At 40.2% G+C, this 23,886-nt stretch overlaps 1 protein-coding gene across 1 annotated transcript in view; it reads right to left on the bottom strand.

The window, feature by feature from the left end:
• LOC137764628 (uncharacterized) overlaps nt 1-23,886 on the bottom strand; it is a 106,475-nt gene that overhangs the window by 82,492 nt on the left and 97 nt on the right. Inside the window, exons 2-3 of the mRNA XM_068543682.1 lie at nt 22,288-22,372; nt 20,416-20,512 (exon numbers count right to left, since the gene is read on the bottom strand). Coding sequence (XP_068399783.1) covers nt 20,416-20,512; nt 22,288-22,372 — 182 coding nt within the window. The remainder of the gene's footprint in view (nt 1-20,415; nt 20,513-22,287; nt 22,373-23,886) is intronic.

Below are 23,886 nucleotides of genomic sequence, written 5' to 3'. Positions count from 1 at the left end.
ACCATATGATATCACTCATATGTGGAATCTAAAATGTGATACAAATGAACCTATCTACGAAACAGAAACAGACTCACAGACATAGAGAATAGACTTACGGTTGCCACGGGGGATGGGGAGTGGGGGAGGGATGGATTGGGAGTTTGGGATTAGCAGTTGTAAACTATTATATAGAGAATGGATAAACAACAAGGTCCTACTGTATAGCACAGAGAACTATATTCAATATCCTATGACAAACCATAATGGAAAAGAATATGAAAAAGAATGTATACATATGTATAACTGAATCACTTTGCTGTACAGCAGAAATTAATACAACGTTGTCAATCAACTATACTTCAATAAAATAAATTTATTGTCAATCAACTATACTTCAGTAAAATAAATTTCCTCCTTTTGGATCATGGTGTCATTCCCTGCAGCTGCCAGGAGTGCTGTCTGCTGGCGGCTCAGGGTTGAGACTCTCCTCAGGAATTGCCCTGACCAAAGGAAGCTGCCTTACCCAAGGTTACCTGTCTTCCTTGGAGACAACCCACATCTAATGCCTGGACTATAAGTGGGTACAAAGCCCAGCATCCTTGCCTCAATTCGGGGGGCGTCTCTGAATCAGGCCATCCTAGCTCCAGACCTCCGTAAAGGCTCATCTGAGACTCCTGTTGCAACCTCATCACAGCTCAACTTCCCCTTCTGCCCAGTCCTCCTTCCCTTACTCCCTTACAGGTGTGGCTCTCGAGCTCTCACCAATGAGCCCTCTCCATGTAAGTTGCTGTCTCTGAGTCTCTTTCTCAGAGAACCGTACCTAAGACTCACCTACATTTCCTATGGCCTCCACTCCACCATTCTCCCCAAGGTGAGCTATGGAAAGAGGAGCATCCAAAGGTGACTAACACAGTTATGCTACCAGGCAGATCCCTGGGTGGATCGCTTTTCTTCTTGGAGGGATTGAGCATCACACAGACTCCCACAGCAAGTCTGCTCAGAAAGGGTCTCTAAATCCTGCTCTTTAAGCTCTGGAGTCAAGAGCTATACTCCCTGTCAGCTTCTTACTGCCAACAGTCTCTATGGGGTGTGAATAAAGTGAGCACTGGTGTCAACCCAAGCTCAAAGACAGACTGACTGGGAGCTTCCCTGGTGGCGCAGTGGTTGGGAGTCTGCCTGCCAGTGCGGGGTACATGGGTTCGAGCCCTGGTCTGGGAGGATCCCGCGTGCTGCGGAGCAGCTAGGCCCGTGCACCGCATCTGCTGGGCCTGCGCTCTAGAGCCCGCGAGCCACAGCTGCTGAGCCTGCGTGCTGCAGCTGCTGAAGCCCGTGCGCCTGGAGCCCGTGCTCCGCTGCGGGAGAGGCCACCGCGGTGAGAGGCCCGCGCATTGCACCGAGGAGTGGCCCCCGCTTGCCGCAGCTAGAGGGAGCCCGCGTGAGGCAGCAAGGACCCAACGCAGCCAAGGATAAATAAATTAAGTAGGCAAATGAATGGATAAAGAAAAAAAAAAAAAAGACTGACTGACTTCCTGGACTTTGGAAGCCGTGGTGTGCACTGACCAGTCAGAGCTGAGAGTGTCCTGCAGTAGCAGTGGTAAAACTCAGGTCTCTAGTTTAGGATGCAGCAAAGATGCCACTTTGTAGGTGACCCTCTGTGATCCAACACCTGACTCTTGGGCTGGGCATCCCTGTTAATCACATATGAGGAATAACGGAGTTGAAATAGACACTGCCTGCTCTGGCTTTTGTGACTGTGTGACTTTGCATCCTTTCTTGGATTTGCAAACACTACCATGAAGCCCACAAAAGCCAACGAAGTTAGATAAGATAGCCTCAGAGGACAGCACAAAGAAATGTGCTATCTCTTTGTAGCAACACTCTTTATGAAAAATATACTTGAACAGCTTGCAGCATTGTCCGACTTGGTCAATAAAGACTTCGGGATTTAGTCTCCCACATAGGGAAGCGTTCCCTTTAACATCAGAGTGAGCTATTTTCCCCAGTACCACAATGATTGTTACACAGTTTGTAGACCCTCGAGAACTCTCTCTAGATGGGATCTGCCAACCACCATCCACACAAATGCAAACGATTGCTTGACTTCAGTGGAAAAAGACTCCAGGAGAGAAATCTTTACGTTATCATCGTGAATGCTGGGGGTCTCTATCCTGATAAACTTGTTTCTCTACTCCTCAGAATTTCCTCACTTTAGTATTCAAAAAGAATTTACAGTATGAAATAATTTCATTCGACCAGTACATTAATTTAATTTCATGGAGATAAAACTTGCAGCAACCTCCTCTGGTTCAGCAGGATGCAGTGCTGCTCAAGACCAGATCACTAAAATATTTTTTTAATGATCTAAATAGTCAACCAGTAACCCTTACTGTTAACATTATGTTTGTCAGAACTGAAACAAAACTATAAAACTTAACAGGTTGCTGTCTTGCTTTGACTACTATTTTAAGGCTGATGCGCAGGAGGCAGGTAAATCATTAGTAATTAATAAGTGGGCAACAAAGAGAAGATATTCAAGTTCAACATCTTTCCAAAGACCAAGAATTTGATGATGAGTGGCTGAATGTGGATTATATATCCACCATAGAAAGGAAAACAGTCTCTTCAAGATGGAATGTATTTTCCAAAACTGAATAGATCTGTGCCTCAAGTAGTTCCATCAGACAAATTGTGCCCTAAATCTTCTTTGAACTGCTGGGCTTTAATCAAATTTAGATATAAAAGGTTTCATTTTACATAACCTATATTTAAAGCTTCTATTGAGTCTTCAAAATGATTTGCTGCAGTGCATGTGTTTTTGGTGTGAGTCCAAGTTCTTAACCTGTCTAGACTTTCAGTGATAAAAGTTCATATGAACTTAAATAATATGCCAGCATTGAACGCTTTCAGGCTACTTATTGATATTCTCCTTGTCTCCAGTATATTCAGATAAGATGAACTGAATCTTTAGAAAAACTGACATTAATTGGTCTGATTCCCTACATCAATACCTCCATCAATTTTAAATATCCTTCAGTATTCTGTATATGTTGGAATCTGAGATAATGAAATGTTTATGTCAAGATAGCATGGGCTCTGATGTGGTAAAGATATAACCCTGGAGTCCCAGTTACTTAACACAATAACGGTTTATTTCTTATTCCTGCTAAGTCCTAATGTTAGTCAGCTAACTCTTCAGGGGAGCTGCCCTCCTTGCTGTGACACAGAGATCCAGGCTGTTTGTATCATATGGATCCTCCATCTCAGTACATGCCCTTCTTTGTATAATGGCAGGAGAAAGGAGAGTCAGAGCATTGCACACTGATTCCTGAATGCTTCAGCCCAGGAGTGCCTCTTGTTCATGGCCCATTGCCCAGATGCAATCACACAGGATGGGGACACATGGATATTCAGTGAACAGCACCTGCCTGATTCAGGGACTTTTCAGCATTCTGAGGGAGTGTTGCAAACTTATTGCATCTGATTCTGTGAAAATACAGGCTCTTTCAATGTTACTATTTTTTTTAAAAGCTCCTGTTTAATGGGACATATTTAAATGTATCCATGACATCCATGCTTATGATTAGACATATAAAAGCAGAATATAACTCATAAAATAATTCCTTCTCCCTCATTTTTTATAAGTTATTCTTGTTGTATGGATATTAAGATTACTTTTTGGTAAAGGTATTGTTTAACTGTTTGGGTGATAAAGGTCAAAGACACACCGCATGTAGGCAGGAAGTAGGGTTTCACTTGAGTAAGAGGCTTTTCATGGTGCCAAGCATAAGATTCTAGGAATATTCTGAAGAAGAAGCAAACCTCTCCCCTCCAAAGGGAATCCAGGGTTGAGAGGCATTTTGCTCAGGGAGGCAGCAGAATTCTCTTCTCGAAGTGGGTGAGACTATCAAGAGATAATCTCTTGTGTGGGGAGGAAGGACAATACCCAGACTAAGGCCTGGGGAGCAATGCTCCTAGACAAGGGCTTGGCTTACCTTTGAGACAACTTTTAGAAAGGAAGCAGGAAATCTTGTTAATTTAGATGGAGATTGGAATAAAGGAAATGGGAAGACCCCCCAGTGGAAGGCTATACTCTGGAAGACAAAGGCAGTGTGCAAGTGGTTGAGCCTGGCTGTAATGATACTTCAGGGGGTAGGAGGAGTAGGAGATGAGGCTGGGGAAATGGACAGAGTGGCCAGATCTTAGATTTGCTTCCAGAGTCAACGTAGAGTCATCGTGGGATTCATTTCAGGACAATACATTATTAGATTTTCATCTTAGAAACCTCACCGGGGAAGCGATTGCAGTCCAGAGATGATGATTTGGGAATTATGGCAGTGGTGAGGATAGTGATCAAATACTTGGCAATAGGCTCTACAGTACTTGGTGAGCTATTGATAGTGGGGTAGAGAGTTGTAAGTGAATGGTGATGACTTCCAGGTTTCAGGCTTGGGGGATGGTGATAATGGGGCCATATTCACTGGGAGAGAGCAAGAGAAGGCTGAGTGTGGAGGAGGCAATGGGGCTGTACTGTGCACGGTGAAGTTGAGCTATTTGTGGCATAGAACAGGCACTCAATAACTACTAAATATGTGAATTCCTTACTCCTTCAGAAAGAAAAGCAATGACTATTTCCCAATATCTGGGCCCCACACAGAAAGAGTGTATCTGTTAGAATTAAGATAATAGAGGATCAATTTTTTTTAAAAACATCTTTATGGGAGTATAATTGCTTTACAATGGTGTGTTAGTTTCTGCTTTATAACAAAGTGAATCAGTTATACATATACATATGTCCCCATATCTCTTCCCTCTTGTGACTCCCTCCCTCCCACCCTCCCTATCCCACCCCTCTAGGTGGTCACAAAGCACCGAGCTGATCTCCCTGTGCTTTGTGGCTGCTTCCCACTAGCTATCTATTTTACGTTTGGTAGTGTTTATATGTATATGCCACTCTCTCACTTTGTCCCAGCTTACCCTTCCCCCTCCCCGTATCCTCAAGTCCATTCTCTAATAGGTCTGTGTCTTTATTCCTGTCTTGCCCCTGGGTTCTTCATGACCACTTTTTTTTTTTTTTTTTTTTTTTTAGAGTCCATATATATGTGTTAGCATACGGTATTTGTTTTTCTCTTTCTGACTTACTTCACTCTGTATGACAGACTCTAGGTCCATCCACCTCATTACAAATAACTCAATTTTGTTTCTTTTAATGGCTGAGTAATATTCCATTGTATATGTGCCACATCTTCTTTATCCATTCATCTGTTGATGGACACTTAGGTTGCTTCCATGTCCTGACTATTGTAAATAGAGCTGCAATGAACATTTTGGTACATGACTCTTTTTGAATTATCGTTTTCTCAGGGTATATGCCCAGTAGTGGGATTGCTGGGTCGTACGGTAGTTCTTATTTTTAGTTTTTTAAGGAACCTCCATACTGTTCCCCACAGTGGCTGTATCAATTTACATTCCCACCAACAGTGCAAGAGGGTTCCCTTTTCTCCACACCCTCTCCAGCATTTACTGTTTGTAGATTTTTTGATGATGGCCATTCGGACCGGTGTGAGATGATATGTCATTGTAGTTTTCATTAGCATTTCTCTAATGATTAATGATGTTGAGCATTCTTTCATGTGTTTGTTGGCAATCTGTATATCTTCTTTGGAGAAATGTCTATTTAGGTCTTCTGCCCATTTTTGGATTGGGTTGTTTGTTTTTTTGATATTGAGCTTCATGAGCTGCTTGTAAATTTTGGAGATTAATCCTTTGTCAGTTGCTTCATTTGCAAATATTTTCTCCCATTCTGAAGGTTGTCTTTTCGTCTTGTTTATGGTTTCCTTTGCTGTGCAAAAGCTTTGAAGTTTCATTAGGTCCCATTTGTTTATTTTTGTTTTAATTTCCATTTCTCTAGGAGGTGGGTCAAAAAGGATCTTGCTGTGATTTATGTCATAGAGTGTTCTGCTTATGTTTTCCTCTAAGACTTTGATAGTGTCTGGCCTTACATTTAGGGCTTTAATCCATTTTGAGTTTATTTTTCTGTATGGTGTTAAGGAGTGTTCTAATTTCATTCTTTTACATGTAGCTGTCCAGTTTTCCCAGCACCACTTATTGAAGAGGCTGTTTTTCTCCACTGTATATTCTTGCCTCCTTTATCAAGGATAAGGTGACCATATGTGCATGGGTTTATCTCTGGGCTTTCTATCCTGTTCCATTGATCTATGTTTCTGTTTTTGTGCCAGTACAATACTGTCTTGATTACTGTAGCTTTGTAGTATAGTCTGAAGTCAGGGAGCCTGATTCCTCCAGCTCCGTTTTTCTTTCTCAAGATTGCTTTGGCGATTCGGGGTCTTTTTTGTTTCCATACAAATTGTGAAATTTTTTGTTCTAGTTCTGTGAAAACTGCCAGTGGTAGTTTGATAGGGTTTGCATTGAATCTGTAGATTACTTTGGGTAGTATAGTCATTTTCACAATGTTGATTCTTCCAATCCAAGAACATGGTATATCTCTCCATCTATTTGTATCATCATTAATTTCTTTCATCAGTGTCTTATAATTTTCTGCATACAGGTCTTTTGTATCCTTAGGTAGGTTTATTCCCAGGTATTTTATTCTTTTTGTTGCAATGGTAAATGGGAGTGTTTTCTTAATTTCTCTTTCAGATTTTTTATCATTAGTGTTTAGGAATTCAAGAGATTTCTGTGCATTAATTTTGTATGTTGCAACTTTACCAAATTCATTGCTTAGCTCTAGTAGTTTGCTGGTAGCATCTTTGGGATTCTCTATGTATAGTATCATGTCATCTGCAAACAGTGACAGCTTTACTTCTTCTTTTCCGATTTGGATTCCTTCTTCTTCTCTGATTGCTGTGGCTAAAACTTCCAAAACTATGTTGAATAACAGTGGTGAGAGTGGGCAACCTTGTCTTGTTCCTGACCTTAGTGGAAATGGTTTCAGTTTTTCACCATTGAGGATGATGTTGGCTGTGGGTTTGTCATATATGGCTTTTATTATGTTGAGGAAAGTTCCCTCTATGCCTACTTTCTGGAGGGTTTTTATCATAAATGGGTGTTGAATTTTGTTGAAAGCTTTCTCTGCATCTATTGAGATGATCATATGGTTTTTCTCCTTCAGTTTGTTAATATGGTGTATCACATTGATTGATTTGCGTATATTGAAGAATCCTTGCATTCCTGGGATAAACCCCACTTGATCATGGTGTATGATTCTTTTAATGTGCTGTTGGATCCTGTTTGCTAGTATTTTGTTGAGGATTTTTGCATCTATGTTCATCAGTGATGTTGGCCTGTATTTTTCTTTCTTTGTGACATCTTTGCCTGGTTTTGGTATCAGGGTGATGGTGGCCTCATAGAATGAGTTTGGGAGTGTTCCTCCCTATGCTATATTCTGGAAGAGTTTGAGAAGGATAGGTGTTAGCTCTTCTCTAAATGTTAGATAGAATTCGCCTGTGAAGCCATCTGGTCCTGGGCTTTTGTTTGTTGGAAGATTTTTAATCACAGTTTCAATTTCAGTGCTTGTGATTGGTCTGTTCATGTTTTCTGTTTCTTCCTGGTTTAGTCTCGGAAGGTTGTGCATTTCTAAGAATTTGTCCATTTCTTCCAGGTTGTACATTTTATTGGCATATAGTTGCTTGTAGTAATCTCTCATGATCCTTTGTATTTCTGCAGTGTCAGTTGTTATTTCCCCTTTTTCATTTCTAATTCTATTGATTTGAGTCTTCACCCTTTTTTTCTTGATAAGTCTGGCTAATGGTTTATCAATTTTGTTTATCTTCTCAAAGAACCAGCTTTTAGTTTTATTGATCTTTGCTATCGTTTCCTTCATTTTTATTTTTTCATTTATTTCTGACCTGATCTTTATGATTTCTTTCCTTCTGCTAACTTTGGGGTTTTTTTGTTCTTCTTTCTCTAATTGCTTTAGGTGTAAGGTTAGGTTGTTTATTTGAGATGTTTCTTTTTTCTTAAGGTAGGATTGCATTGCTATAAAATTCCCTCTTAGAACTGATTTTGCTGCATCCCATAGGTTTTGGGTCATCGTGTTTTCATTGTCATTTGTTTCTAGGTATTTTTCGATTTCCTCTTTGATTTCTTCAGTGATCTCTTGGTTATTAAGTAGTGTATTGTTTAGCCTCCATGTGTTTGTATTTTTTACAGATATTTCCCGTAATTGATATCTGGTCTCATAGCGTGGTGGTCGGAAATGATACTTGATATGATTTCAATTTTCTTAAATTTACCAAGGCTTGATTTGTGACCCAAAATATGATGTATCCTGAAGAATGTTCCATGAGCACTTGAGAAGAACGTGTATTCTGTTGTTTTTGGATGGAATGTCCTATAAATACCAATTAAGTCCATCTTGTTTAATGTATCATTTAAAGCTTGTGTTTCCTTATATATTTTCATTTTGGATGATCTGTCCATTGGTGAAAGGGGGGTGTTAAAGTCCCCTACTATGACTGTGTTACTGTTGAGTTCCCCTTTTATGGTTGTTAGTATTTGCCTTATGTATTGAGGTACTCCTATGTTGGGTGCATAAATATTTACAATTGTTATATCTTCTTCTTGGATCGATGCCTTGATCATTATGTAGTGTCCTTCTTTGTCTCTTGTAATAGTCTTTATTTTAAAGTCTATTTTGTCTGATATGAGAATTTCTACTCCAGCTTTCTTCTGATTTCCATTTGCATGGAATATCTTTTTCCATCCCCTCAACTTTCAGTCTGTATGTGTCCCTAGGTCTGAGGTGGGTCTCTTGTAGACAGCGTATATATGGGTCTTGTTTTTGTATCCATTCAGCCAGTCTATGTCTTTTGGTTGGTGCATTTAATCCATTTACATTTAAGGTAATTATCGATATGTATGTTCCTATTACCATTTTCTTAATTGTTTTGGGTTTGTTACTGTAGGTCTTTTCCTTCTCTTGTGTTTCCTGCCTAGAGAAGTTCCTTTAGCATTTGTTGTAAAGCTGGTTTGGTGGTGCTGAATTCTCTTAGCTTTTGCTTGTCTGTAAAGGTTTTAATTTCTCCGTCAAATCTGAATGAGATCCTTCCTGAGTAGAGTAATCTTGGTTGTAGGTTTTTCTCCTTCATCACTTTAAATGTGTCCTGCCACTCCCTTCTGGCTTGCAGAGTTTCTGCTGAAAGATCAGCTGTTAACCTTATGGGGATTCTCTTGTGTGTTATTTGTTGTTTTCCCTTGCTGCTTTTAATATTTTTTCTTTGTATTTAATTTTTGATAGTTTGATTAATATGTGTCTTGGTTTGTTTCTCCTTTGATTTATCCTGTATGGGACTCTCTGTGCTTCCTGGACTTGATTAACTGTTTCCTTTCCCATATTAGGGAAGTTTTCAACTATAATCTCTTCAGATATTTTCTCAGTCCCTTTCTTTTTCTCTTCTTCTTCTGGGACCCCTATAATTCGAATGTTGGTGTGTTGAATGTTGTCCCAGTAGTCTCTGAGACTGTCCTCAATTCTTTTCATTCTTTTTTCGTTATTCTGCTCTGCAGTAGTTATTTCCACTATGTTATCTTCCAGGTCACTTATCCGTTCTTCTGCCTCAGTTATTCTGCTATTGATCCCTTCTAGAGAATTTTTAATTTCATTTATTGTGTTGTTCATCACTGTTTGTTTGCTCTTTAGTTCTTCTAGGTCCTTGTAAAACGTTTCTTGTATTTTCTCCATTCTATTTCCAAGATTTTGGATCTTTACTATCATTACGCTGAATTCTTTTTCAGGTAGACTGCCTATTTCCTCTTCATTTGTTAGGTCTGGTGGGTTTTTGCCTTGCTCCTTCATCTGCTGTGTGTTTCTCTGTCTTCTCATGTTGCTTAACTTACTGTGTTTGGGGTCTCCTTTTTGCAGGCCGCAGGTTCCTAATTCCCGTTGTTTTTGGTGTCTGTCCCCCGTGGGTAAGGTTGGTTCAGTGGGTTGTGTAGGCTTCCTGGTGGAGGGGACTTGTGCCTGTGTTCTGGTGGATAAGGCTGGATCTTGTCTTTCTGGTGGGCAGGTCCACGTCTGGTGGTGTGTTTTGGGGTGTCTGTGGCCTTATGATGATTTTAGGCAGCCTCTCTGCTCATGGGTGGGGTTGTGTTCCTGTCTTGCTAGTTGTTTGGCATAGGGTGTCCTGTTCTGGAGCTTGCTGGTCGGTGAGTGGAGCTGGGTCTTGGCGTTGAGATGGCGATCTCTGGGAGATTTTTGCCGTTTGATATTACGTGGAGCTGAGAGGTCTCTTGTGGACCAGTGTCCTGAACTTGGCTCTCCCACCTCAGAGGCACAGCCCTGATGCCTGGCTGGAGCACCAAGAGCCTGTCATCCACATGGCTCAGAATAAAAGGGAGAAAGAAAAAGAAAGAAAGAAGAAGATAAAATAAAATAAAGTAAAATAAAATAAAATAAAGTTATTAAAATAAAAATATTTAAAAAAAATTTTAAGTAATAAAAAATTTTTTTAAATAGAAAGAAAGAAGAGAGTAACAAAACCAAAAAACAAATCCAGCAATGATAACAAGCGCTAAAAACTATACTAAAAAAAAAAAAAAAAACCGGACAGACAGAACCCTAGGACAAATGGTAAAAGCAAAGCTATACAGCCAAAATCACACACAGAAGCATACACATACACAGTCACAAAAAGAGAAAAAGGGAAAAAAATGTATACATCGTTGCTCCCAAAGTCCACCTCCTCAATTTGGGATGATTCATTGTCTATTCAGGTATTCCACAGATGCAGGGTACATCTAGTGGATTGTGGAGATTTAATCCACCGCTCCTGAGGCTGCTGGGAGAAATTTCCCTTTCTCTTCTTTGTTCACACAGCTCCTGGGGTTCAGCTTTGGATTTGGACTCGCCTCTGCATGTAGGTTGCCTGAGGGCGTCTGTTCTTCACTCACACAGGACGGGGTTAAAGGAGCAGCTGATTCGGGGGCTCTGGCTCAGTCAGGCCAGAGGGAGGGAGGGGTATGGAGTTCGGGGCGAGCCTGCGGCGGCAGAGGCCAGCGTGACGTTGCACCAGCCTGAGGCATGCCGTGCGTTCTCCTGGGGAAGTTGTCCCTGGATCACGGGACCCTGGCAGTGGTGGGCTGCACAGGGTCCCAGGAGGGGAGGTGTGGATAGTGACCTGTGCTTGCACACAGGCTTCTTGGTGGCTGCAGCAGCAGCCTTAGCGTCTCATAAGGCTCAATTTTTATTCAAAGTTGTCCTCCACTAAGAGTCAGAGGTACTCATTATTACTCAGGTCTTGATACAGTGTTCTGGCCTTTGGGTTAGACCTCCTGGTTCTGACTGCTTGAAACATAGGCAAGTTTCCTAGATCTTCTGGACTCTGTGCCTACACCAGCATCTACCAGCTGGTTTTGGCACCCACAACACCCACCCAATGAGCAAGTCGTCTTCTCCCTGGCCTCAGCCAGCTTCCCATCTGTTCCACCTAAGATCTTGCAGCGCTGACAGTCATCTGACTGTCTTCCTATAGCAATGATACAGACACTGCCTCTGGGCATTCCTAGGTGATCACTGTGTAGCTGCAAATCACTCATACTAAAGTAATGTTCATCAACCACACTAGGACTATCAAAATAAATTATTGTTCTCCTCCCCCAAACTTCACAGACACCCCAAATTCAGTGCTTGGTATATGAAAAGTATTTATTCAATACTGAGTGACTGAATGGACAATGAATAAATTCAAAAGGGGGCTATCAGAAAAATATACCTCTTACTAATCTGTCGACACACCTTGTGCTCACACACTTGTGATTTCTCAATAGCCCTCACGCCAGGGATGCATATACCTTATCACACATATAGCGGTGAACACAATTTTCACTAATAACTGACTGGAAATAGCTAAACTCATCCTACATCTACAGCTTAAGAGTTCCACATACACGTATCAAAGGAGAGGAGTAGGTAGGTCAACAGCCTTTGTGACACAACCTCCTGAAAGAAGTATAATAAAGCATCTTTTTACAGAGATGGCAAACACGGCAGGTAAAGGAGTCACACATTTTTAATTGGAGACATTCAGATTTGCCCTTAATTTAATTCAGCAGCCCAGCAGCCATGATTAGATTTGCATCATGATGTATCTTCAACACTATCTATTTTCATAAATGAGAACTTTCCTGAATATGGTTCTGATGGATCCTGACATTTTAAAATATGTCCTATTGTCCTTTTCTGTGCAGTAGACCAAGCATAGAGTGTTCACTCCTATATCACTGTCACTGTACTATCAGACCAGACGGCTACTTCATCACAGAATCAAGAGTTAGGGATAATTTATGCTATTCCTTGCTCTAGAATGTGAAAACAGAAAGCATTTGCTGCACTCAACCCAGCAGTAACAGCCTTGTCAGAGGGCATTTGGTGCTATGGCTGCACTGCCTTCAGGAATGAGATTTCATTCCGTGGAGTCCTAAGCTCTCAGGTTGCAGAGAAAATTGTTGAAGCATGTGAGTTGATGCTTCATCCAGTAACCAAATTAAGGCTAGAGTGCCTCTTTGTTAAGGAAAACAAAATGCAATAAAACAGTTCTAAAATGGGAAAGATTATATCTGGACCCTCCATTGTTTCATAGTCAAGGATTTCTCCCCTTCATAGGAAAAAAAAATACGAATGTTGGCTTAATATTCAGAGCAGTTGTTTTTGTGTCTGTGAACATTATGTGTTAGAAACGGAAGAGCTATTTATCCTCAGCCTGCTGAAGAGAACAGTGGAAATTTCTCTTTATTGGTCTATAAATAAGCCAAGTCTGAACACACCCTTTATTGGGAGAAGAGCCACGGCTGCTCACCTCACAAGCCAACAGGCTCGTCAGGATTCCCTCATTTGATATTGCCATGAGCACGCCGAGGAAGACACAGACAAAAGATTGTCCTCTCAAACTATCAAACTTATTTAACCCGAGAGCAACTAGTATTCCCTAGGTGAAAGAAAGATGCATATAAAATCATAAACATTTATGGCTAACAGGTGTTATTGTTTAGGAAAAGCTTGGTGAATCAGTGACGTGTCATTTAACACAAGCTCAGAAGTGATAAATCAAATGGCCGTCGGTTCCTTTCTTTTATAATCACATATTATCAACAAAGATATGTAGGGCTTTGGAGCTTTGTCTACATAGTACCAAAATCAACTGGTTAATTCAGAAGAAAAAAAAAAAAAAAAAAACTCCCCCCAAATATCAGTTAAGATGCCTGTTTGAATTATACAGACAGAAGATCGGGTTGCATTAATTTTTTTATATATCAATTATTTGTGGTTGTGAACATGTAAAAAAGCCACTGAAAATGTCTCAATTATATGGGCAATATAATCCATCCTTTCTATTTGAATCTGTTTAATTTGTTCATGTGTATTAACTTTTTCAGATTAGATATCCTGTGAAAACAGACAGCTCCACTAGGGGAATTTAGTTGTGCAGGCAAAATTAAAAGGCTATCAGTGTGAAAAGTGAGAACAGACAGAAAGCTTAACAAATTGGAAAGAACAACAGGCAGCTAGCAATAATCGTGTTCCTTTTCCAAGGAAGGAACTGTGTCTGCCTGTTCTCTGTACATGATTTGAGGCTTATACCCATATTAATGATAATACCTCTTCCATCAATATCTTGGATTATTACCAGTGTCTGGGAGAAATCTTTTTGGCTGCTGCAGTTCATTGAGAATTAATTGATATGACACGCTTACTCTACATGAGCTTGGAAAAAAGTCTATCGAGTGATTTAATTCACTTTATGTTAATTATAAATTATGCCAGGAAACACTATTAAGGGTGGACTTGTTTCCAGCTCTTGGACTGTACATGTGAGCAGTTTGTACTTCCGACATTCTGGATACCCTGACTTTGGCTGGCTAACACCTTAGGAAAGGCATTAATTTGGCATTCCCACCAATATTTGTGATGTGGCATGTTCTTAAACCAATTAGGCCAGAAGGAGGCAGCAAAACAGCCCACTTATCTTTATTTGTAATTTAAGCAACAGGATGAGAGACAACCTCCAAATTGGATAATTAAAAATATTTACCCACACTCTGTATGTTTTAAATAACCTAAGTGTTTCATAAAACTGGAAAGGAAGGGGGTGGGGTGACCGGCTGACAAACCAAATGGAAAATGAAAGATGACTTTGGAAAGAGAATGTAAAGAGTTACTGGCCGCATCCTAGAGAACTCTTTATTTTCATTTCCTGTTCGATGTTGCTGATGAGTAGATTCCTCGCGATTCTCCCTCTCGGTGAGCACGCACTAGTACTTTTATTAAAAGAAGTCCACCAGAATGCGGGTAGTTGTTATGCAGGAGTGGTAACTCACATAATGGGGGATGGCATTTCTTTCCACTTGTGCTGCTCCGCTGGTTCTAATAGCAACCTGGAGTTCAATTTCCTCCTCAAGAACATTGCATTTCATGTGGAATGTCAATTATTAAAATGCAGTGTCCCGTGTCTTACTTCTCACTAGATGAATTCATTTGCAAAATTTGCTAATTTATGCAAATGATCCTTAACCTGTAACTGCCTGGAATCTATTTTACCGTTTCTGGCTTTTGGCAGCCTGGAGTGTAGGTGCAGGAAGGAAATCCATTAATACAGAACTTGTCAGTTCTGTCATCATTATATTGGTGATTGAGTTGTTACTGCCCACCCCCCCCCAAAAAAACCCACCATCACCAATAACAACAGATAAAAATGTGTTATTAAGTGGAAGCCAGCTGACAGCCGGAGCTGAGAAATCTAGAGATTAAATGAAAGATAAACTAGGATGAGAGGATCTGGTACCTGCATGTCTTGACACCCTGAGTAATGTTAGAAGCTAATCGTCTCCTTTTTGGGAGAAACTAACTGGTTAATAACCCAAGGAGGGCCTATCAGCTACTGACTAAGACAGATACAGATAGTAGCCAGGTAAGAAATTTCTTCCTGAGAGTAAAAACTGAACTGGCCTGGGTTTTAGTAAATACAAAGCACAATTTTTAATTTTGGGCCATGGTTGCATGTAAGACAAGGCAGCAGAAAAGGGATGTTTGTCAAGAAGGGGCTCGCTGCATATGTGTGTGTGTGCACGGGTCTGCGCATGTGTACGCGTTCAGATCTGGGGGTACAAGTGGACCTGCCTGATGTTTCTGTGTCAGAATGTGTGTTCCCACAGGTACCGCATACATCAGATCTTGAGGCGTTACTCCGGACGAGTTGGAGTTCGTACGTTCGTACATCAATGGTACCATATTTTAATCAACTGTTCTGAAAAGACATGCTGCAATTTTGCCCCCACTGGCCCTGATGGTTACACAGTCTCTTTTTATAAACAGTGTTGCAAAAGAGCTTTCTGCAAACCTCAGAGTTGCTTTTCCTTTTTTTTTTTTTTTTTTTTTGAGGTCATGGAAAGGATTCAGATTCCCGGCCTGGCATCTGAATCCACAGGAAATGGGATATACATCACGTCGTTTTTATTGTGTTCTTCATTCTGGTAAGTTTCCAAAGGCCACTGCGTTCAGCAGTTGAGCAAGCTGGATTGGATCAGCCAGGGAGACTTGACCAGGGAAGCAGACGGTCACAGTGTTTGTGTGTGTGCGTGTGTGTGTGGGATAAGCATAGGTGAGCTCTAGTCTGGACACCCTCCCTGGGCGACTGATGCAGAATCTACCCATCAAGCAGTGCCTCCATCCCAGACTCCTTCATCGCACAGACCACTTTCCACTGTCCTCCATGATTTCTTTTGCTTGGCCTTTGACTTACCTGAATCCATGCTACATGTACATGGCCACAAGCTGTCCTTGTAACCTGCTCTTCCGACTGCTGGGTTGTATTTTCCTCTTTCAAGTGTACCAATAGTTGCAAAGTGGATGGGGGCATTTGCTGTGGATATTGGAATGGATTCTTTCAGCTCCACAAGGGATTTCAATTAAAGAGAAAAAAGAGAATCTGCCCTTGGTAAAATGGACAATTACCACTTGAAGGAACCTGTCCTCACTCTAGAAGGATAATATGAGAGGACACATTTAATCACTCACTTTGCTCCTGTTTCTTTCAGAATCATGTCTCTTTAAATCTACTGAGGGAGATATTCCTTCTGGCCCACAGGATGCCAAAATGACTTGATGATTTATTTATGCAGCACTTGGCAGCCCATAGTCCAGATTGTGGCTGAAGCTGAATTTTATGAGCCTTCCCCTAGTGAGTATACTTTAACATTGTATTAAAAATATATTTTTTGAAAACCTCAGTCATGTTTGGCTCAGCCTCGGGCCCTGAGAAAGACAGTGACAGAAGTGAGGAATTAATATTGCTAAGGACTTAGCTAGTGAAATTTTTATTGTAGGAGATTAGAAAAGTGTAAAGTTTTTATTTGGGAAAGGGAAAAATGGTATTAAGACCTAAATGCTTTAGTGATATCGAATGTGACCTTTTCTATTTATAGCAATTCATCTGGTCAGTAAACAATTTATTGGGCTTTTACTATGTTCCAGGAAGTATTCTAGGCCTAGAGGACTGTGGCGAAAAAGACAAGCACTGCCTCTTCTCTTCTGGAACAGACATATCAGAGAAAGGAGATGGATAATAAACAGGTAAATAAATACTATAGGTGAACAGAATGGTTTCAAATCACAATAACAGTAAGTCCCATATAATAAAGAGGAACTTTGAGCTGAGACTTGGCCTGGGGTGCAGAGAATTTCTACATTCGCCCAAGAAGACAGCTTCTGTAATGTCAAATCAGAAAAGTAGAAGATCTGACAAAATAATTTCCTGGACAGTTTTGCTTCTTCGAAATCTAGCTCAAAATAAAAATATATTGTTAAACTCAAATGAAAGGGTTTAGACTTTGAAGAAACCAAGATGGTCAAGCAGCATGGTTCTAGAAGTAGCTTTGTAGTTTAGCATCGTGGATTTAAGTTCAAAGATGTAGTTTGGCTCTTATTGCTGATACTGTGGAGACAGATTTCACGTCACTTAAATTACTACTGAAAAGTGAAGGCCAAAGGAAAGCCTGGGATTGTGTCTAAGTCTAGGCCAGAAGATATCAGGGGTCTTCTTATTTTTAAAAACCTTAGCCAAGAACAATCACTAAAGCTGAGACTCAGATGTGAGCAATTATAATCTAGACCTTTGCTTCTTAGGAACTGCTGGCCAAGGAATGAAAAATCAGTAAACTCACTGAAATCATATTAGTATCTCTTTAGTAAACAAAGATCTTTTCTCAGAACAAAATTTCAAGGGATTCATCACTCATAAAGGAATAGATATAATTATTACCATGTAACATTAATTGTCAAAAGCATTTTAATTAATTTATTGGGTACTAATAATGTATAAGGATACTGCATAGAACATGCAATTAGATGCTTTTCTGCCTATTAAATGTCTAATCATAATTTAACAGATAGACACAGTTCGACATTCTTAAGCTGAAGTGAATCTATCACCAGCAAATTGCTAGTGATCATCTTTAGAGAAAAAAATCGTTATTGTAACTTCTCCACAATGTAGTCTTCAATGCCTGTGCCAGTCCATTGAGATTGCTTTATGAGAAACTTATGTGTATGTCAGTGTATGTTTCACTGAAGGTACTCAAGCATACACTTGAGTTAGGATTACAGTAATTTTGTTGTCCAAAGTATCAAGGGAGAGAAGGTTTGATCTAATAGGAGTCCCTCCGGAACTGTCATGTACACAACTACGTGCTATAATGAGCTGACTGTTAGGGAAACCTTGGGTATGGTCAGGCTCCATATTCTTCAGAATGTGGAAGGATCCTCCTGCTCTATTCCAGTCAGGGCTCATGGTGCTTCTTGAGGTGACAATAACAGATAAATTCTGGACTCCACTCAGGCCATAACTCACAACCTGAAGCAAACTTGGATAGTCTGGTTCATCTACTTTCCAGGGGAGTTCCTCAATTGGTTAAATGTCTGGATCTCCTGGGACTTTATAAAAAATGTTCTCACAGAGAGCCAAAACCCTTTGGTTCTTTCTCTACCTCTTGGTACTATACTGAATCAATCTCACCCCTCTTCTACATGATGGCTGGCTTCTTTGGTTATTCTAGAAAATTCTAAGTCAAAGCTCTAGTGAGGCTAACACTCTTAAGCAAGGGATACCATAGTACTGATGGAAAGGTATAGCTTTAGAGTCAGCTAGAACTGAAGTTGAATGTCACACTTCCTGTGTGAACTTGGGCAGATATACACTACTCCTTGAGCCTGAGTTTCCTTATTTGTAAAATGGGAATGATCATACCTACTTTACAGGACGTTGGGAGGATTAAATGAGAAAACAGCCCAAAACCAAGCATCTAGTAGTTGCTCAAAACTGCAAGCCCCCTTACCTTTCGACTCTCAAGTACCTTGCCTTATAAATATACCTCCATCTCATACATCATTTCACGTCACAGGTATTCAAAGTGGATTTTATGCCTCAGTTTCATCTGGCTGCATATTTCATCTGAAATTTCTAAGTACTTCACTGGTATAGTGAAGTCCTCTAACGTCTAGAGTCGTTGTATAAATGGAAAAGGGTAGAACAGTATTAATTTCCTTCGAATAGGGTTTAAGCTTAACTCACCTTATACTGCATATAGCATAATGGGGAATGCGGCCACCATGTATTATCCTCCAAGGCGATATTAAATTCCATTTTGCAGTTAGGACTTAGGATCTTTGTCATAGTAAAGTCACATTTCAAAAAGTAAAAAATGTGGACCAACATTTGCTGAGTTATGTTCTCAGTACCAAGGGAACCAATCAAGTTGATTTAATTAATTCATTAATTTCCCATCAAGGGCAGCCTTGTCACTTTCACAGGGCAGGGATTTGGGCCCTTTTAATTAATGTGACTTCTTAGATGCAAGGTTCTGGATAGAATCTGTGAGTCTTATGGCACAGCCTATTTTCCTCACAGTTAACTAGACAGGATCAGTGTTGTTACTTCAAGAGTTATACAATGGAATGGGGGGAGTTATAGGTAATCCCTTCTTCTGAACTAGCTTGAAATAAAAATTAAATGGGCCTTGAGCGTTTGTGAATTGCAGTGTTTCATTGGGGCCATGGAACACTAAGTGAGGCTCAGAAACAGGGTGTTAATTCAGGCCTAATCATTTAATTCCACTCTGTTATGTGCCGTATTTATTGCCCTCCTGGATCTGTTTTCTATGGCCTGATAAAGAGACAGTGATTCTCTGAAGCTCAGTCAGGGACCATTTTATTTATATCGTTAGTTAGTCCAATAAAAGCACTGGCTTCAGATTCCTGCTGTTACTTTCTGTTTTGTAGCCCTGTCGTTAACTATGAAAATGCTGATGGGGTTTTCATCTTTTGGGCTGGAGTCGCTTTGCAGTTGAATGAGGGACTTGTAAGGAGAGGGGATGGTCCGGACCATATTGATAGTAGAAAAGTCCAGTTTGGTGTAACCAGATAGATATGCAAATTGACTGGGAGTCAACTCAGGTTTTAGCAGCAAATGTGAACTTGCCTTTGTTAAATGTGTTGGTGTGAACATTTGATCGACATTTTTTAGCGTGAACTTAGACCTGTTTAGGCTGTGATTCTGTTTGTGAACCAGACAGGTTTAAATTTTTTTTTAATCAAAAACTTGTTGTAATTCTCTCCAAAGTGAAAACAGTTCTAATTTCACACAAAAGGAAATGGAATGTAGCTCTATCTAAAGTTGTTTGCATATATCGAGCAAAGAAGAAGTGATGAAAAACAAACAAAAAATGCAATAGATCACACTTCAGATTCTCTTTTCTAAAAATAGTTTTAACTGTATAGTTCAAGTGATTAATTGATTGTTTTCCTAACAGTCTGTAAAGTGCAGTAAAGAGGCCCAGAATGAGGAAATGATGGTGGAAACAGATTTATAGAGGTCACTTGAATTAATGATATGGCAATCCAATGATAACACAGGTGCATTAACGTAACATACTGTGTAATTACCAGTGTTTCCAATGGAGTTAATGTGTAGTTATGCATGTAATAATAGACATTATTTCATAGTAGATACGCAATTAGCTTGTGTCATTGGTGTGTAGTGCACAAATGAAGCAAATCATTATTGTTGCTTCAACGCTAAAAGCTGAGAACATTTCGAGGACCAAGGGGCCTCTCGATCAGACAGATCATCTTTTTAAGTTTGTCTAAAGCATACATTCAGCAATGAAATGTGAAAAGTACTAATAGTCAACGGTTTCTGTACCTATGCCGATATTTAGATGTTTGGAGCAGTTAGCACTGAAGAAAGTTGTATTTGAGGAATGTGGTTGAAATAACATGAGCAGATGTGCTTGGAAGTGTAAATATAAATAACCAAAAGTTATTATATTCTCATTGAAAGATAAGAAATAAATATTCATTCATTTTGCCAACAAGGATTTGTTTACCATTTTCTATGGGAGAAAGACAGCTAAAGATTTAGGTCATACCTCCAAGCACCAGGTGGAACCTGATGATTCCAGAAATCCTGCCAGTTCCAATATGGTAGAAGGAGGTGGCAGAAATTTCCACAACCCAAAAAGCCATCTGAGGGGGATACAATGAACAATCTGTCAAATTCTCTTAAATACAGAGAGATATACCCTTGAATTGTGAAACATCTTTTTTAGAGTATTTGCTAAGTCCTCATGGATGGGGTGGGGGAGACAGGAGGGCTGTGCTGTGTACAGGGACATCTGACATGGTAACAGCACTTAGTGCTTTAGAATTTATGAATCACTTTCTTATGAATGATCACATTTGATGTTCAAAACAAACTTGTGGAGCAGGTAGGCGAGGTATCCCATTTCACAGATGTGGTAACTGAGTCTCATAGAGCTCATATGGCTGGCCCAAGGTCAGCTGTGGAGAAGATGGTAGAGTCAGGCCTTCTCATCTTTAATCCAGTACAATTCCACTGAATCAAGATTGAGAGGAGCTGTGTAAAAGGCTAATAAATGGCCCCAGTCATGTCCCTGCCCATTCTAAAACTTTTCATCTTCTGTGGTAAATGTTAAATTGTGGATTTTAGAGAGGAAAGGAGCTTAGATAGTCAAAAAAAGATTTCAAAGAAGATGTGGGGAGTGCATGGGAGGGGGTCTGAAGAGAATGGTAGAGACGCTGGAGGCTGATGGAATGGAAGATGCTGGATGGAGGGTGCAGCATCCTGGGGGTCAGAGGATGTGGCAGCCGTGGAGGGTTTGCAAAAGGAAGCAATAGGAAATGTGTACTGAACGGTAGGCAGTACCCAAATGACAGAGTCCTTGAATGCAAGCTCGAGAGTTTGTTTGGAAGAATGTGAGGAACCACTGAAAGTTTTGAGTAGGAGAATGATGTCATAAAAATGACCTATATGGGGATTAGCCTAGTGGTACTCAAGAATAAGTAGCTATTGCTGGCAAAGTCACAGCTATGAGACCACAGCAGTTGTCCAAACATGACTAAGAAACTAATACTGCTCAAGAGGGTATACAATCACAAGGATTTAATAATTCTCCGGTGAATTAGAAAAACAATTTTCAAATGTTCTGAAGTATTTAAATAAATCAGTCACAGCTGCTCCCCATTCTTGAGAAGTAACTCCAAATTAAGCTCTGCTTTCAGAAGACATGAAAAGCAAAATTAGGCAATCATCTAAAATCTGGGACAATACCCTATACTTAATAAGTGCTCAATAAATTTTTCTTATAATTTTGATGAAAATAGTATCCAATTCAATCAAGAAAAATCATATTTCTCTAGATGGCCAGCTTTTTAAGATATCGATATTTTTGTTAAAATATGACTTATAAAGCTGCTTTAACTTTTCTATGTATTTTAAATGTACAGATGTAGATAAAATGAATACTAAATTTGGAGGCAAATAGAGAACCTTTTTTTCTTTATGAGCTGAGTGACACTGAATAGGACAGTAGTAGGAAAAAGAAATAAACTTAACGTTTTGAATTCAATCTAGAATCTTTATTTTTTTTGTTTAAGATTTTTTTTTGATGTGGACCATTTTTAAAGTCTTTACTGAATTTGTTACACTATTGCTTCTGTTTTCTGTTTTGGTTTTTGGACCCTGAGGCATGTGGGATCTTAGCTCCCCGACCAGGGATCGAACCCGCACCCACTGCACTGGAAGGCAAAGTCTTAACCACTGGACCACCAAGGAAGTCCCTCGAATCTGTATTACAGAGAATTCCATAAAACTTTGGTATTTGCTAAGGGACACAATTTCAATTAATTGAACCACATGGCCTTAAGATCAGTAAATTCTATTATTCCTAGAAAGCCTTGGACTAAATTATGGACTAAGATAAATTAGTTTTTGGAGATACCTGATTCTTCTGTATAAATAGTCACACTGGCTGGATACACTTGATGAGCAGGTTCTGTAACATCTCTGGGTCTCCGTTTTCTCATCTGGGAAATGGGGATGATAATAGTAGTGGCAGTGCTTTCTCTCACAGATAAACTATACAAATGTTAGCCACTTTTCTGAATCTTTCCCTGATCCCTTCTGTGTGCTCCCTGCACCCTGTCACGACCTGTGCCCTCATGATATCTTCTGGGCAACACTTCATTCTCCCCTCACCCATAGGAAAGGTTACCTGTCCTGAGTTCCAGCTCATCCTACTCAGTACACTGATTTTGGTTACTTGATAATCTGCTGCAGGCCAAGATGTTAATGAATGTGAATATATCCATTTACCAGCCATTCCTGACACCTTGTTTGCATTTTGTCAGGGCTTAAAAGCCTTAAGCCAAACAATGAAAATGGTATTAATTTTAGTTTCTTCAATTGGCTAATGAGGAAGCTTCTGGAGGGGAGAGATGGAAGGAGGGCCTAAATCTGGCTACACATAAGGCAGACTCTGGGGAGAGCCTGGCTTCGGGGCGGTCCCTTAGTGGCTCCATAATCAACACCCAATATTGTGGCTGTTCCAGCCATAAGCCTATTTCCCGTCCAGGTCGGTCCCGTGCGCCAGGAAGAGTTTTCTAGTTAATATAATGTGCTGCCATCCCTTTCACCTTTAGAAAACATGAAGGATGCCCTTGCTGAGTTCAGCATCTACGCTTCCTGTAGGTTTTACGGCAAGGGGCTGCGTCCCGGTGTCCCATGTTCCAGCTACAGTAAGGGCCCAGTGGGTCTTCCTCCTGCGTTTACAAAAAGGGGCCTTTAACCCACAGCCATGCTCCCAGTTGCTGGAGAAATGCGGCCCTGCATCCCTGAACGACAGGCTCTTTCCACTCAAACCAATTGTGGCACTTGCTTCCTTCGGCCCTGGAGCCTACCTACAGCTGTGTTTACTGACGTGCGACTGTAATTTGCTACAGCATGCCAGAGTATTAATAGACAATTATTTATTGCAAATCTGGACCATTTATACTGTTTACTGGCTGACACAATGTAAAATTTTGATCCAAGTGTTAATGTGTCCATGACATTGCATAATTCTGTTCCATGCCATGGTTTTTTCTCTTCTAAATGAATCGAATTTGCAGTACAAGGAAATGGCATTTTTAATGGATGGGTGATTTACAGCCTCAAACTTATAAGGCTATTATTTGTGTAAGTAAGGGAGAGTTGACTAATTGCAATAACACAGCAAATTAGACAAATTTAGGATTGTACTGGGAATAAATTCATGGGGAGAAAATGAAAATAACTCACAAAGTTCTTAAAGGGTAACTGAATAAATCTCACTTTAGCTGTACAGGGCGATTGTATTTTGGGGGGAGATCAGGCACCTTTGAGGCCAAACAGACTTATAAATATTCAATTGAGTAGAACATAGATAAAAATTACCTCTTCATAAAGAACCATATGTGTAGGAGAGAGCACTTCCAATTCTCCAAATGTTTACTGAAATTGCCCACACAAATGTTTTCAGCAGTTGGGTGAAAACAAAGAGCTTTATAGTTATGCGCTATTT

This window comes from Eschrichtius robustus, chromosome 5 (genome assembly GCF_028021215.1).
Source record: "Eschrichtius robustus isolate mEscRob2 chromosome 5, mEscRob2.pri, whole genome shotgun sequence".
Lineage (NCBI taxonomy): Eukaryota > Metazoa > Chordata > Mammalia > Artiodactyla > Eschrichtiidae > Eschrichtius > Eschrichtius robustus.
The sequence above is the reverse complement of the archived record's forward strand: the minus strand, read 5'-3'. Positions and strand labels throughout refer to the sequence as shown.